Source organism: Triticum aestivum, chromosome 5D (assembly GCF_018294505.1).
Source record: "Triticum aestivum cultivar Chinese Spring chromosome 5D, IWGSC CS RefSeq v2.1, whole genome shotgun sequence".
NCBI classification, from domain to species: Eukaryota; Viridiplantae; Streptophyta; class Magnoliopsida; order Poales; family Poaceae; genus Triticum; species Triticum aestivum.
In genome coordinates, this window is record NC_057808.1 from 499,320,402 (window position 1) to 499,335,411 (window position 15,010).

At 46.0% G+C, this 15,010-nt stretch overlaps 1 protein-coding gene across 1 annotated transcript; it reads left to right on the forward strand.

The window, feature by feature from the left end:
- The first annotated feature begins 245 nt into the window (after window positions 1–245).
- On the forward strand, window positions 246–2,193 carry LOC123125757 (stem-specific protein TSJT1). The gene is made up of 4 exons (XM_044546217.1): window positions 246–568; window positions 768–1,008; window positions 1,527–1,647; window positions 1,746–2,193. The coding sequence occupies exons 1-4, from the start codon at window positions 378–380 to the stop codon at window positions 1,934–1,936; spliced, it is 744 nt and encodes a 247-aa protein (XP_044402152.1). The 5' UTR covers window positions 246–377; the 3' UTR covers window positions 1,937–2,193.
- The last annotated feature ends 12,817 nt before the right edge of the window (window positions 2,194–15,010 follow it).

Genomic DNA, 15,010 nt, shown 5'->3' on the forward strand with positions numbered 1-15,010 from the left:
ACAAAACACCGATCAAACGCAGTATACGGTTTAACGGGCCGACCCACGACCGCCCGCGCCAAAGGCTAGGCTATTAGGCGAAAAGTAGCTCTAAAAAGGCCGAAAGTAGCTCTGGCGCCGCAGCCGATCCGTCTCGACCCTTCGGCGGCATTCCCGCGCACTCACCCTCGACCGACCCATCCTCCCGTACGGCAACGGCCACGTACCGCCGCCGCCGCAGTATAAGACAGCACCTCGCCGTCCCGGGACACAACACCGATCGCGCTAGAAGGATCGCGACCGCAAAAGCCGTAGTACGACACGACGCTCCCACCACACCCACGCCCGCGCGCGGAGGACGAACGAGGCTTCGGCTCCGGCTCCGGCTCCGGCTCGAGATGCTCGCGGTGTTCGACAGCGCGGTGGCGCCGAGCCCGGAGGGGCTGCGGCAGCCGGGCGAGTCCGGCCACGGCGCTGACGGGCTCGCGGCCCGGTTCCGGGAGTCCCGCCCCGGCGCGGTCACCGTCGACTTCGGCGGCGGCGGCGCCATGGCCTACTCTTCCCACGGCCAGAGCCCCTTCCTCCCCAGGTGCGGTCACGGAATTCTCCGTTGATTTCGTTTCCCCCGTGCCGTGCGTCTGCGTCACCCTGCAAGCATGGAGATGCCCGTGCATGATCTCGCACAAATATTGTTCCTCTACCGTGAGGACTCATGGTGTTACTGTCGCCATGGGCTCAGCTAATTTCTTTCTGTATCTTTTCTTCTACTGAATCATTTACGTTGGCAGGTTGTTCGGCGTCGTCGACGACATATTCTGCTTGTTCCAGGGCGCGATCGAGAACATGGCTGTGCTGAAGCAGCAGTACGGGTTGAGCAAAACTGCCACTGAGATCAACCTCGTCATTGAGGCCTACAGAACCCTGAGGGACAGGGGACCTTACCCTGCAGACCAGGTCGTGAGAGACCTCAATGGCAAATTCGCGTTTGTGCTATATGATCGCTCAACCAGCTCGGTCTTCATGGCTGCTGTAAGTGATTGTTTGGATTTACATTTTGCTGTCGCGATCCTCCCAACGCAGTTATCGCAGTACATTGCATGTTTCAGTTTGAAGATTTTGACATGTCAGCTCTTATATACTGTCACTTATCTGTCGTTGCTAGTAACGATTTTTTATGCAGAGTGAGTTGCCTGTGGTGGTTTCAACAGTTGTGTTAGATGTCTGTCCCAGTTTGGTCCAAATTTTTACTGAACATTGGGGCTCGTTTATACAATATATTCAGCATGTGACATCTAGTACTCAAACGCAAAGTATGTCCGGACAGACGATTTTAGTTCATAGTTCAGCAAAATGGCATCTCAACAGTACATCCTCAACATCTGACTAGATGCTACCAATTCCCTCCGTTATTTCTGAACTAATCTTCATGTTGCCTGTCTAACGTTCTGCATTTCAGCATTTCACATCAATGTGACAGACGACACAAATTACTCCTTGCTTAGTACTGCAAAGAAATTAATTGATATTGGATGTCCATCTTCTTATAGGATGCTGATGGCGGCGTCCCATTTTACTGGGGAGTTGATTCAGGGGGTCATCTTGTAGTGTCCGACGACGATGAAGCTGTGAAGAACGCATGTGGAAAATCCTTCGCACCATTCCCCAAAGGTACGCTTAGATCGCAATCAAGCAAGCAATCGTCACAAGCATCTCTGATATTCTTTTCACGCCCTCTGATCACCGGCATCCGATGTTTCCCTTGTCAGGTTTCTTTTTCACGACTTCCGGGGGTTTGCAGAGCTACGAGCATCCCCTGAACGAGGTGAAGCCGGTGCCGAGGGTCGACAGCAAAGGGGAGGTATGCGGCACAACTTACGCGGTCGATGAACAGGCCAAGAAAGATACCGCCGGCATTCCCCGTGTTGGCAGCGCTGCAGATTGGTCTTCCCAGTACTGAATCTGTAGATACCGTCGCAGGCATATGGTATATCTTAGAAGTTAGAATCCTGGTGCAGTTGCATACGTGGTAATAATTGGGCTCAGGGTCAGGGATGGCCTTTGCCTTGTGCAACGTTCACCTACAGGGGTGACCCTTGTGCCTGTGGTACAAGGTTACATAGTAGTACTACTAGTATTTGTAAATTTGTAATACTTGTATCCAAATAAAAGGGCAGAAGCCTTACAATTCCAGACGCACCGTCAGCATTCTACTAACTGAGTGAACCTGAATTAGCACCACCACTTGTCCTGTGGATCCCCTGTTTCCTCCAGAACAAAAATAATTTACATGGAGAGGAAGAATTCTCCCATGGACCTAGCTGTAGCAGACAGGGGCATAATGACTCTGCTGCGTGCTGTGCTGAAATAGTGTTACTACATGTAACGGACTGTCAGGCATTTTGCTGTAGATGCCACATAAGTACATTCCCCCTTGATGTCACCAATAATTTGCACAAGTCTGCTGTTGGGATACGGGTGGCTGGACGAGTGAATCCCATGGTGCAGGTGCAGGTTCAGGGGACGTGTCTTGCTGTAGCTTACTGTTGTCTCCGGCCGAAGCACAGTTGAGTATGGACGATGGGGAGCGCGTATAATTGGAGGAACTGAACAGCGAACACATCTCCTGTGGTTTGACACAACAGTAACAAGATCTGAGAGAGAGCAGGGCATTTCGTAGAGTATAATAAACATGTCTCTGGCTCTGAATTCTCGTTTTTGTTCCTAGTGCTGTAATTCAAAAGAACCAGTTTAATTACAGCGATCAAACATTGCTGACACTTGAGAGAAAAAGGCCACCCAAGGAAGGCCATCACGCCTTCATCTGCGTCAGCTTGGCCGAACAATATCACGTTGCCATGTGTCAACGATCGGTATACCGTCAACGCTGCGACGTAGGGTGTTCTTCTTTTTCAACAAAACCTCCTGAGAGGCCACTACAGCATTATTAAGAAAAAATATAATTGACCCGGTTTATAAAGAAAACAAGACAAAAACCACACAATGGCATGGTTGATTAGAGGGCAACCACAATGAACACAAGGCAAGCTAGACTCGACCACCAAGCGCCTCCACAATTCACCGCCTCACCGAACCCCATGAGAGGGGATTCGGCCAGCAGCCACCCAAACATAGCTCGATGCAACAATAATGTAGTGTCAAGGTGCGCTCTTCAACGACTTTGAGGAGAAAGACGCCCATGGATGCCTTCGCCACTGATATCGACCCTTGTCGGCCAAAGGTTACGCTCAAAGCCCTAAGACCCAACACCTCGCGAGCCTCTTGTGAGGAGCCTCAGACCACCCGAGCTGTCGTCCGACGCATCTCCATCGCACCACAACAATGTCTCCCCAAACACCAAAGATCTAGCAAACCATGGTCCAATATAAGGGTGAACTTTTTAACAACGCCTCCAAAAAGGAAAAAAGAGCCCATGGAAGCCTTCGCCACTTGTATTGGACCCCATCAGCCAAAGCCTTCGCCCAGGAACCCCGCCCCCACCTTGACGAGCCTCTAGGTAGGATGCATGCAGACCAAGCGAGCTAGACCAAGATCCGGTACCCCGGTTCCTCGACAACAGCACCACATGCACCAGAGACTCACGGAAATTAGCCTTACTAGCACACCAACCACCAACATTGAACCAACCCGTCGAAGAAGATGCAAGACCACCAGACGCAACAATAGCTGGTGTGCCCTGTCAAATACCATGCCGACAGGGACAGAGGAGCGCTGCCTGAGCCAAGAACAACTTGCTATCGAATCGTATCCAAGCACCAGATTGTCCTCAAGCAGAGCCTTCAAATTTCTTTTGCTAAACCATAGTAACTAGATTCGGCTTTCATGAGTGATATTTTAGGTGACATTTTTGCGCTCATCACACTGTTGTTTAAACTGGATAATCTCAGAATTTCTGAGATAACCACTTTGATACTGCCACTAATGACAAATGAATGAGAGATTGCAAAACCTTTTTGTTTAATGTGTTCCCATGGGAAAAGGGCCTACACATAAAAGGATATCATCACATACATGGAAATACGAAGTTTGGTGGATGAGGCAAGTCAACTGGAGGGGCACCAGACTCAACAGAGCGCAAGATGGCGCATGGTCCGAGCGCACCCGCTCGTACCAACTGCCGTCAGCACCAGATGGTCCACCCGGCCAACTTATATATATTAAGGGGTCGACTCTAGAATATCAACAGATAGAGCACCATTCGCGAAACGGAGAACCATAACCAATCTTTCAACCCTAGCCGTCGTCATTTCCCATCTCATCTCATAGCCATTGCTACCATCATCTTCGCAGTCATACTTATAACCGGTGTACCACATTCGGCAACTATTGTAAGACATACTATCAATCAATCATTTATCTTTGTGTCGTCTTCAATGAGTCCATCTTGCGATCTAATTGTCATGCATGAGTGCTTGCTCTCTTGTAGGGGTGCTTGGGTAACTCCCGAGTATAAGGGTGAACTAACATAGCAATAAGTATTTCGATCAGTAGAGAACCAAGGTTTATCGAACCAGAAGTTCTTCCAACAAACAAAGTCACTAGTACTTACACACAAAGCACAAAACAAATTTGTCCCCAACACGTCAAGAAGGTTGTCAAGTTTCTTGTCTTTCTAGTTACACGAATAAATTGCACAATATGTTAGGAATTCATAGGTAGATAAAATAAAAGAAAGGATACAACAAAAAAATAATATTTTTTGTACAGTTTTAAGTATAAGAAGATAGACCCTCGGGCCATAGGTTCACTAGTGGCATCTCTCCTCGAAATAGAAACTTGCGGCGGCGGAAAAAATCGAAGAAAATTAGGTCGGAGGGTTTCACAAAATATGAAATTTATTGACGGAAGAATGGACAGAAGCGGTGGTCAGGGGGCACGCAGCTACCCCACGTGGATCCACACTAGGCCGCACCACCTGGCCGCGTGGGGCCCCTAGCTGGGCCCCCGGCAGGTCCCAACACTTTTTGGAATCTTCGAATCATGAAAAAAAACGAATTAAATCTTCAGGGTATTTTGACCTTCGTAGATATGGATTCTCTTGAAAACCAAATATATGCAAAAGAAACACAACTGGTTGTGGGCACTGAATTAATAGGTTAGTCCAAAAAAATAATATAAAATGCTATAAAAAGTATTAAAAAGTGATATAATAATAACATGAAACAATCAAAAATTATAGATACGTTTGAGACGTATCAACATCCCTAAGCTTAATCCCTACTCATCCTCGAGTTTGTAGGTGATAAACCAAAGATAATTTTTGATGTGGAATGCTACCTAGCACAATCTTGATTGAACGATGTAATATTGTATCAACTCGGAGCAAAAGTGATTAAAAGCAATAATCTATAATTGATAACAACCAAGTAACATCAAAATATGCGAATAAAACTACTCTTGCTTTTCATGGCTCAATGTCTTCGTAATACCACTCATATGTATCAAATTCATGGTTTCAATTGCTCAAGGCTTAATCATATTCAAGCACCTTATCATAACACAACCTAGGCCTCAGTCAACTAAACAAATCCATGACTCTCCCTTTTCAAGTACTCAACACTGTGCTTAATGCACAGGTCACGGGTCTTGGTCTTCACGCTTAATGGCAAATAGAATGATGATGGATGTTTTATAAGAAGACAAAAACTAAGAAACACTCACATCAAGGTAGCTGACCATTGGGCGATTGAGAAGCCTTACAATCGATATTAGTGCGATGAGTAGGGATTGTTATGCAATGGATGCACTAGAGTTTAAGTGTATGAAAGCGCTCAAAAAAACCTAGTGGGGTGTGCATCCAATTTTCTGAAATCTTGGCTCACGAAAAAATCATATTAAATCCTCAGGACTTTTGGACCTTCATAGATATGGGTTTTCTGGAAAAGAAAAAACATGCAGACATCGACGAGATGTTCGCCGCTTCCTCAATCAGCAGGATGCATAGATCGAGGGAATGTTCACCGAGCTGGACGGCGCCGAAGAGCCGAAGATGCAGCAGCCGGCCATCCACCAGGAGGCAGGGCCGTCCGGCACTGTCGGCACGGAGGTTGTTGACATCTTCGACGACGATGAGTAGTGTAGGCTAGCTAGGTTATTTACGTAGTACATAGATTTTATTTGGCGTGCTTTATAAGGATTTGAGCTATCCAATATGAAATAGTTTGATTTACAAAGGAAAAATGATGGGTGACCGGACAAATAGGGGTTGGATTTGACAGGTCCGGCTGTTGTTGTAGATGTTGTTAAGCCTTTGAGCTTTTTTTAGAAAAGGAGGATTACCCCCGACCTCTGCATCAGAGTGATGCATGCAGCCCCTTTATTAAGCAAAGTATCCAAAAAATCTGTGATCCATTACAAGCTTGCTCAGAGCTGAAGAAAAAGTAATAATAAATTAAAATGTGCCACAACCGACGAAAGTTAGACGAGATGACTAAATACCTATCCTATTACTGGACCGCCACCGAAACCAGTTGTAGATATCATGAGCTACCATCTTCCATTCGGCAAACCCGGTAACCACAGGTTCACTGGCTTCTGCAGGAGTGAGTAACGACCATATACGGATCCAATCAGTGGCCCTGTAGATAACTTGCAAAAAAATTATATGAGTTTGTCTGTTAAAAACCATGTCATATCTAGAGTTCCATATAGCCAAAGTAATGCACATACTCCTATCTGAATATTAAGCCTTCCAGGTAGATGCTTAGATAGGTGCTTAGAAAAATAAAGTGGGTTTTTTCTGAAGTAGTGGTGTCTATTTCTATAGAGGAGACGCCTAATTACCCTATACAAATAAGCATCAATGCTTCAAAAACACTAATTTATTTATTTGAACACCTCCTCTAAGAGCCCTGCATTTTACAGGCCCTCGGTGACCACCAACGACCCTGTGCGATATGCATGAAGCGTGGTACCCTGTTGGGGGTGCGCCTTCGTGTTAATATAGGCAGGGGCTTATCCCTGGATATGCATACAAGTAGTTGGAGAGATTACATCTTGGAAAGCAAGGAAAGGATAAGAGATAGAGATAGGTTACATGCGGTTGAGAGAGAATCCTAACTATCTCCTAGCTAACCTCCTGCCGAAGCCTAACGTGACATGAGCCAAAGTGACATGATACATGATGTTTAACACCCTCCCTTAATCACAACTTGGACAAGTTGAGATTACGCTTAAACTCTTCAAAGCTCCGTGTAGGTAATGCTTTGGTGAAGCCATCTGCAAGCTGATCCTTTGAGTGGACAAACCGAATTTCCAACTGTTTGTTAGCAACACGTTCTCTGACAAAATGGAAATCGATCTCAATATGTTTTGTTCTGGCATGAAAAACTGGATTGGCAGAAAGATATGTGGCACCAAGTTTGTCACACCACAAACATGGTGCTGGGATTCGTCTTATACCAAACTCTTTGAGTAGAGACTGAACCCATATAATCTCTGCAGTTGCATTTGCTAATGCTTTATATTTTGCTTCTATACTGGATCTAGATACTGTAGCTTGTTTCTTTGCACACCAAGATATAAGGTTGGGTCCAAAAAAGATTGCAAACCCACCTGTAGATCGTCTATCATCCAAACATCCTGCCCAGTCAGAGTCAGAAAAGGCACTGACTAGAGTTGATGAAGACTTGCTGAAAGTAAGACCCGTGCTTAGAGTGTTTTTGATATATCTAACTATACATTTGGCTGCAGTCCAATGAACTGTTGTAGGAGCATGAAGGAACTGGCATACTTTATTAACGGAAAATGAAATATCAGGTCTTGTAAGAGTCAAATATTGAAGTGCACCTACTAGACTTCTGTAGTTTGTGCTATCCTCTTGATTCAAGGGATCTCCTTCTATAAGTGACAACTTTTTGAACTAGACAAGGGAGTGGGTGATGGTTTGCAACCTTGCAACCCTACTCGTTTAACCAAGTCAGTAGCATACTTTTCTTGAGAGAGATGAAGATCATTACCATGTTTCTTGACTTCAATCCCTAGGAAAAAATGCAAGTCTCCAAGATCCTTCAAAGCAAACTCAACACTTAAATCCTTTAATAGTCCTGCCACTGCCTCATCAGATGAGCTTGTAACAATTATATCATCCACATAAATAAGTACAAATATATATGTATTTGACCTATTGTATATAAACAAGGAAGTGTCAGACTTGGAAGGAATGAAACCAAGAGCTTGCAGCTTGTGACTGAGTCTAGAGTACCATGCTCTAGGAGCTTGCTTCAAACCATAGATGGCTTTGTCAAGCCTGCAGATATGAGAGGGAAATTTTCTGTTTTCAAACCCAGGAGGCTGTTTCATGTAAACCTCTTCTTCCAGAACACCATGAAGGAACGCGTTCTGCACATCTAGTTGTCTGAGACTGCATCCCCTTGAAACAACAATAGACAGAACAAGACGAATGGTAGCAATTTTTACAACTGGACTAAAGGTATCTTCGTAGTCCATGCCATACCTTTGTTTAAAGCCTTTTGCAACTAGTCTAGCTTTATAGCGATCTATGGTTCCATCAGACTTCCTTTTGATTCTGAATACCCATTTGCAATCTATCAAATTTTTACCTTGCTTTGGGGGAAACAGATGCCATGTTTTATTCCTCTGAAGAGCCATGTATTCTTCTTCCATAGCCCTTTTCCACTCCATATCACCAAGTGCTTCTTGCAAAGAAGTCGGTTCACCTGTGGTACATGCCATGCCAAACTTGGTAATATGTTTATAATTGACAGGTTTAATTACCCCTTTTTGAAGACGTGTACGTGTTTGTGAAACAGGTACAGCCGCAGGATGCGCAGAAGATCCATCAGCAGCCTCGGATCCTGCGCCAGATCTTGCTGCAGGAGGTGTTGCCGAGCCGGGATCTTCTGTGGCTTCAACTGATGAAGGGGATACATGATCCGGCACATAAGATCCGGACCCTGCCCCCGCCAGCGGCTCGTCAGGGCATAATGATGGCGCCGGCCGAAAAAGATCAGCGCTGGATCCCGAGCCGAACAGTGGATCAGGCGGATCAGGCCGACCAGTCGGCTGGCTCGTGGGACGCCGCGCGTAGCAGCGGTCCACCCCCGTGGGCCACCGATTCAAAGGCGGCCCGGTGGTAGACGGGGATTGGCGTGGGCCAGTGTCCGCCGCGTGACGAACGGGAGAGCCCCGCGTGGCAGAAGCGGAGCCGCCGCTGGCGCGGTTGTCTCCTGGCGTGCTGGCGCTGTCGCTGCTGCCTCCTGGTGCTGAACCCGAGGCGCATATTCCCTGCTGCGGCGCTGATCCCGCGGAGGATTGCGTGGCAGACTACTGTTGTGGCGATCCCGAGGAGGATATGCTCCCTGGGGTTGGGCACATAAAATGTTGCCTGTTTAACGTGATTTCTTCACCGTTTTGAGCGATTTCTTCACCGTTTTCTTGTCTTGTTTCACCACAAAGCTCAGCCAAACTGTTGTTATGAGGGTCAGTCAATATTGCATCATCAAAATTATTTCCCCGTTGATCAGTGCCGGTTAGATGAGATGGAAGAAGAAGAATTTCTTGACGTAGAATAGCATCGGCATTTGGATGTAGATCAAAGAAGGGTAATTTTGTCTCATCAAAAATTACATCACGAGAAATATATTCTTGACCAGTAGAGGCATCAAGGCATTTGACGCCTTTGTGTTGAGCGATATACCCTATGAAAACACACTGTTTGGATCGAAACATGAGCTTACGCTTGTTGTATGGGCGTAGATTTGGCCAACAGGCACACGCAAACACACGAAGAGTGGTATAGTCAGGTTTGGTATGAAGGAGACGTTCCATAGGCGTTTCATTATTAATGACATGACTAGGTAACATATTTATGATGTGTACGGCTGTGAGGAAAGCCTCATCCCAGAATTTCAAGGGCATGGATGCGCCTGCTAAAAGAGAGAGACCAACCTCTACGATATGACGGTGTTTGCGTTCAGCAGATCTGTTCTGTTGGTGAGCATGCGGGCATGACACATGGTGAGAAATACCAAGTTTTTGGAAGAAGGAATTCAACTTTTCGTATTCCCCTCCCCAGTCGGATTGGACAACAATGATCTTGCTATCGAATTTTCTTTCAACGAGTGCTTGAAAATTTTGAAACACTTGAAAAACATTGGATCGGCTTCCTAAGTAGATAGATCCAAGAGAATTTACTATAGTCATCGATGAAACTTACGTAGTAAGTATGCCTACCAACAGAAGATGGGGCAGGACCCCAAACACCAGAGAAAATAAGTTGCAATGGTTTGGTAGAAACACTCATAGAAATAGGATATGGCAACTGATGACTTTTAGCTCTTTGGCAAGAATCACAAATTGTTTGAACATTACGCTCTCCAACATATGGGAGCTTATTTTTCCTAAGCACTCGTTCTACTAAAGAAAAAGATGCATGCCCTAAACGATCATGCCACCGGGTTGAAAATAACTTGGTGACTGTTGGGGAACGTAGCATGCAATTTCAAAAAAATTCCTACGATCACGCAAGATCTATCTAGGAGATGCATAGCAACGAGAAGGGGAGAGTGTGTCCACGTACCCTCGTAGAGCGAAAGCGGAAGCGTTAGTTTAATGCGGTTGATGTAGTCAAACGTCTTCACGATTCAACCGATCAAGTATTGAACGTACGGCACCTCCGAGTTCTGCACACGTGCAGCTCGATGACGTCCCTCGAACTCTTGATCCAGCAAAGTGTCGAGGGAGAGTTTCGTCAGCACGACAGTGTGGTGACGGTGATGGTGATGTGATCCGCGCAGGGCTTCGCCTAAGCACTACGACAATATTACCGGAGGAGTAAACGGTGGAGGGGGCACCGCACACGGCTAAGAACAATTGATGTGCCTAGAGGTGCCCCCCTGCCCCCATATATAAAGGAGGGAGAGGGGAGGAGGCCGGCCTAGGGCACGCCAAGTGGGAGGAGTTTCACTTGGACCCCTAGTCCAATTCGCCCCCCCTCCCTTTCCTTTTACCGGAAGGGGAAAGGGGAAGGAGAGGGAGGAGGAGAAGGAAAGAGGGGCCGCACCCCCTCCCCTTGTCCAATTCGGACTCCCCATGGAGGGGGCGCGAGCCACCCCCTTGTGGGCTGCCTTGCCTCCCTCCTATGGCCCATATGGCCCATATCTTTCCCCCGGGGGTTCCGGTAACCCCCCCGGTACTCCGATATGTACCCGATACATTCCGAAACACTTCCGGTGTCTGAATACTATCGTCCAATATATCAATCTTTACCTCTCGACCATTTAGAGACTCCTCGTCATGTCCATGATCTCATCCGGGACTCCGAACAATCTTCGTTCACCAAAAGACATAACTCATAATACAAATCGTCATCGAACGTTAAGTGTGTGGACCCTACGGGTTCGAGAACTATGTAGACATGACCGAGACACATCTCCGGTCAATAACCAACAGCGGAACCTGGATGCTCATATTGGTTCCTACATATTCTACGAAGATCTTTATCGGTCAAACCGCAATGACAACATACGTCATTCCCTTTGTCATCGGTATGTTACTTGCCCGAGATTCGATCGTCGGTATCTTCATACCTAGTTCAATCTCGTTACCGGCAAGTCTCTTTACTCGTTCTGCAATGCATCATCCCGCAACTAACTCATTAGTCACATTGCTTGCAAGGCTTATCATGATGTGCATTACCGAGAGGGCCCAGAGATACCTCTCCGAAACTCGGAGTGACAAATCCTAATCTCGATCTATGCCAACCCAACAAACACCTTCGGAGACACCTGTAGAGCATCTTTATAATCACCCAGTTGCGTTGTGACGTTTGATAGCACACAAGGTGTTCCTCCGGTATCCGGGAGTTGCATAATCTCATAGTCAAAGGAATATGTATAAGTCATGAAGAAAGCAATAGCAATAAAACTTAACGATCATTATGCTAAGCTAACGGATCGGTCTTGTCCATCACATCATTCTCCTAATGATGTGATCCCATTCATCAAATGACAACACATGTCTATGGTTAGGAAACTTAACCATCTTTGATTAACGAGCTAGTCTAGTAGAGGCATACTAGGGACACGGTGTTTTGTCTATGTATTCACACATGTATCAAGTTTCCGGTTAATACAATTCTAGCATGAATATTAAACATTTATCATGATATAAGGAAATATAAATAACAACTTTATTATTGCCTCTAGGGCATATTTCCTTCAGTGACAGCACATGTTGTTTTATTGAATCTCCTAAGCTCGGGAATCAACGGATATAGCCCTCGAACACATCTACGTCGATAGAGGATTTTCTTCGTGACCTGATCTCGGATCAAAAAGAAATAGGGCTGAAACTCAAGAAAGACATGATTATCAATGGCAATGCGATGAACTGAAAGGAGATTCATTGAGGCTCTAGGGACATGCAAAAAATTTCTAACTTGTTGCTATAGCAAGGTGTTCTTGCCTGTGTTGCAAGGTGTGAAGTTGAGTAAGACTCAAAACCCGACCACGGCAGAAGATAGAGAGAGAATGAAAGTCATTCCCTATGCCTCAGCTATAGATTCTATAAAGTATGCCATGCTATGTACCAGACCTATTGTATACCCTGCCCTGAGTTTGGCAAGGGAGTACAATAGTGATAGGAGTAGATCACTGGACATTGGTCAAAATTATCCTTAGTGGAATAAGGATATGTTTCTCGGTTATGGAGGTGACAAAAAGTTCATCGTAAAGGGTTACGTTGATGCAAGTTTTGGCACTGATCCGGATGACTCTAAATCTCAATCTGGATACATATTGAAAGTGGGAGCAATTAGCTAGAGTAGCTCCGTGCAGAGCATTGTTGACATAGAAATTTGCAAAATACATACGGATCTGAATTTGGCAGACCCGTAGACTAAACTTCTCTCACAAGCAAAACATGATCACACCTTTGTACTCTTTGGGTGTTCATCACAAGGCGAAGTGAACTAGATTGCTGACTCTAGTAAACCCATTGGGTGTTGGTCACATGACGATGTGAACTATTGGTGTTAATCACATGGTGATGTGAACTATTGATGTTAAATCACATGGCGATGTGATCTAGATTATTGACTCTAGTGCAAGTGGGAGACTGAAGGAAATATGCCCTAGAGGCAATAATAAAGTTATTATTTATTTTCTTATATCATGATAAATGTTTATTATTCATGATAGAATTGTATTAACCGGGAACATAATACATGTGTGAATACATAGACAAACATAGTGTCACTAGTATGCCTCTACTTGACTAGCTCATTGATCAAAGATGGTTGAGTTTCCTAACCATGGACATGAGTTGTCATTTGATTAACGGGATCACATCATTAGGAGAATGATGTGATTGACTTGACCCATTCCTTTAGCTTAGCACTTGATCGTTTAGTATGTTGCTATTGCTTTCTTCATGACTTATACATGTTCCTATGACTATGAGATTATGCAACTCCCGTTTACCGGAGAAACACTTTGTGTGCTACCAAATGTCACAACGTAACTGGGTGATTATAAAGGTGCTTTACAGGTGTCTCCGAAGGTACTTGTTGAGTTGGCGTATTTCGAGATTAGGACTCCGATTGTCGGAGAGGTATCTCTGGGCCCTCTCGGTAATGCACATCACTATAAGCCTTGCAAGCAATGTGACTAATGAGTTAGTTGTGGGATGATGCATGACGGAACAAGTAAAGAGACTTGCCGGTAACGAGATTGAACTAGGTATTGAGATACCGACGATCGAATCTCGGGCAAGTAACCTACCGATGACAAAGGGAACAACGTATGTTGTTATGCGGTTTGACCGATAAAGATCTTCGTAGAATATGTGGGAGCCAATATGAGCATCCAGGTTCCGCTATTGGTTATTGACCGGAGACGTGTCTCGGTCATGTCTACATAGTTCTCGAACCCGTAGGGTCCGCACGCTTAACGTTCGGTGACGATCGGTATTATGAGTTTATGTGATTTGATGTACTGAAGGTAGTTCGGAGTCCCGGATGAGATCGGGGACATGACGAGGAGTCTCGAAATGGTCGAGATGTAAAGATCGATATATTGGACGACTATATTCGAACATCGGAAAGGTTCCGAGTGATTCGGGTATTTTTCGGAGTACCGGGGAGTTAAGGGAATTCGCCGGGGAGAATATGGGCCTTATTGGACTTTAGGGGAAAGAGAGAGGGGAGGCTGCGCGGCCCCCCAAGGCTTAGTCCGAATTGGACTAAGGGGAGGGGCGGCGCCCCCTCCTTCCTTCTCTTCTCTTTTCCCTTTCCTTCTCTCCTACTCTTACTACTAGGAAAGGGGGAATCCTACTCCCAGTGGGAGTAGGACTCCTCCAGGGCGCGCCATAGCTAGGCCGGCCCTCCCCCTCCTCCACTCCTTTATATACGGGGGAGGGGGCACCCCATAGACACAACAATTGATCATTGATCTTTTAGCCGTGTGCGATGCCCCCCTCCATCAAAATCCACCTCGGTCATATCGTAGTGGTGCTTAGGCGAAGCCCTGCGTCGGTAGCTACATCATCACCGTCATCACGCCGTCGTGCTGACGGAACTCTCCCGTGAAGCTCTGCTGGATCGGAGTTCGCGGGACGTCATTGAGCTGAACGTGTGCTGAACTCGGAGGTGCCGTACGTTCGGTACTTGGATCGGTCGCATCGTGAAGACGTACGACTACATCAACCTCGTTGTGCTAACGCTTCCGCTTGCGGTCTACGAGGGTACGTGGACACACTCTCCCCTCTCGTTGCTATGCATCACCATGATCTTGCGTGTGCGTAGGAATTTTTTTTAAATTACTACGTTCCCCAACAATGGCTTCAGAGCCAGGTTTATGCGTAGATGTTATATGCAGGAGTAGAACACAAGTGAGTTGTGGGCGATACAAGTCATACTGCTTACCAGCATGACATACTTTGGTTCAGTGGTATTGTTGGATGAAGCGGCCAGGACCGACATTACGCGTACGCTTACGCGAGACTGGTTCTACCGACGTGCTTTGCACACAGGTGGCTGGCGGGTGTCAGTTTC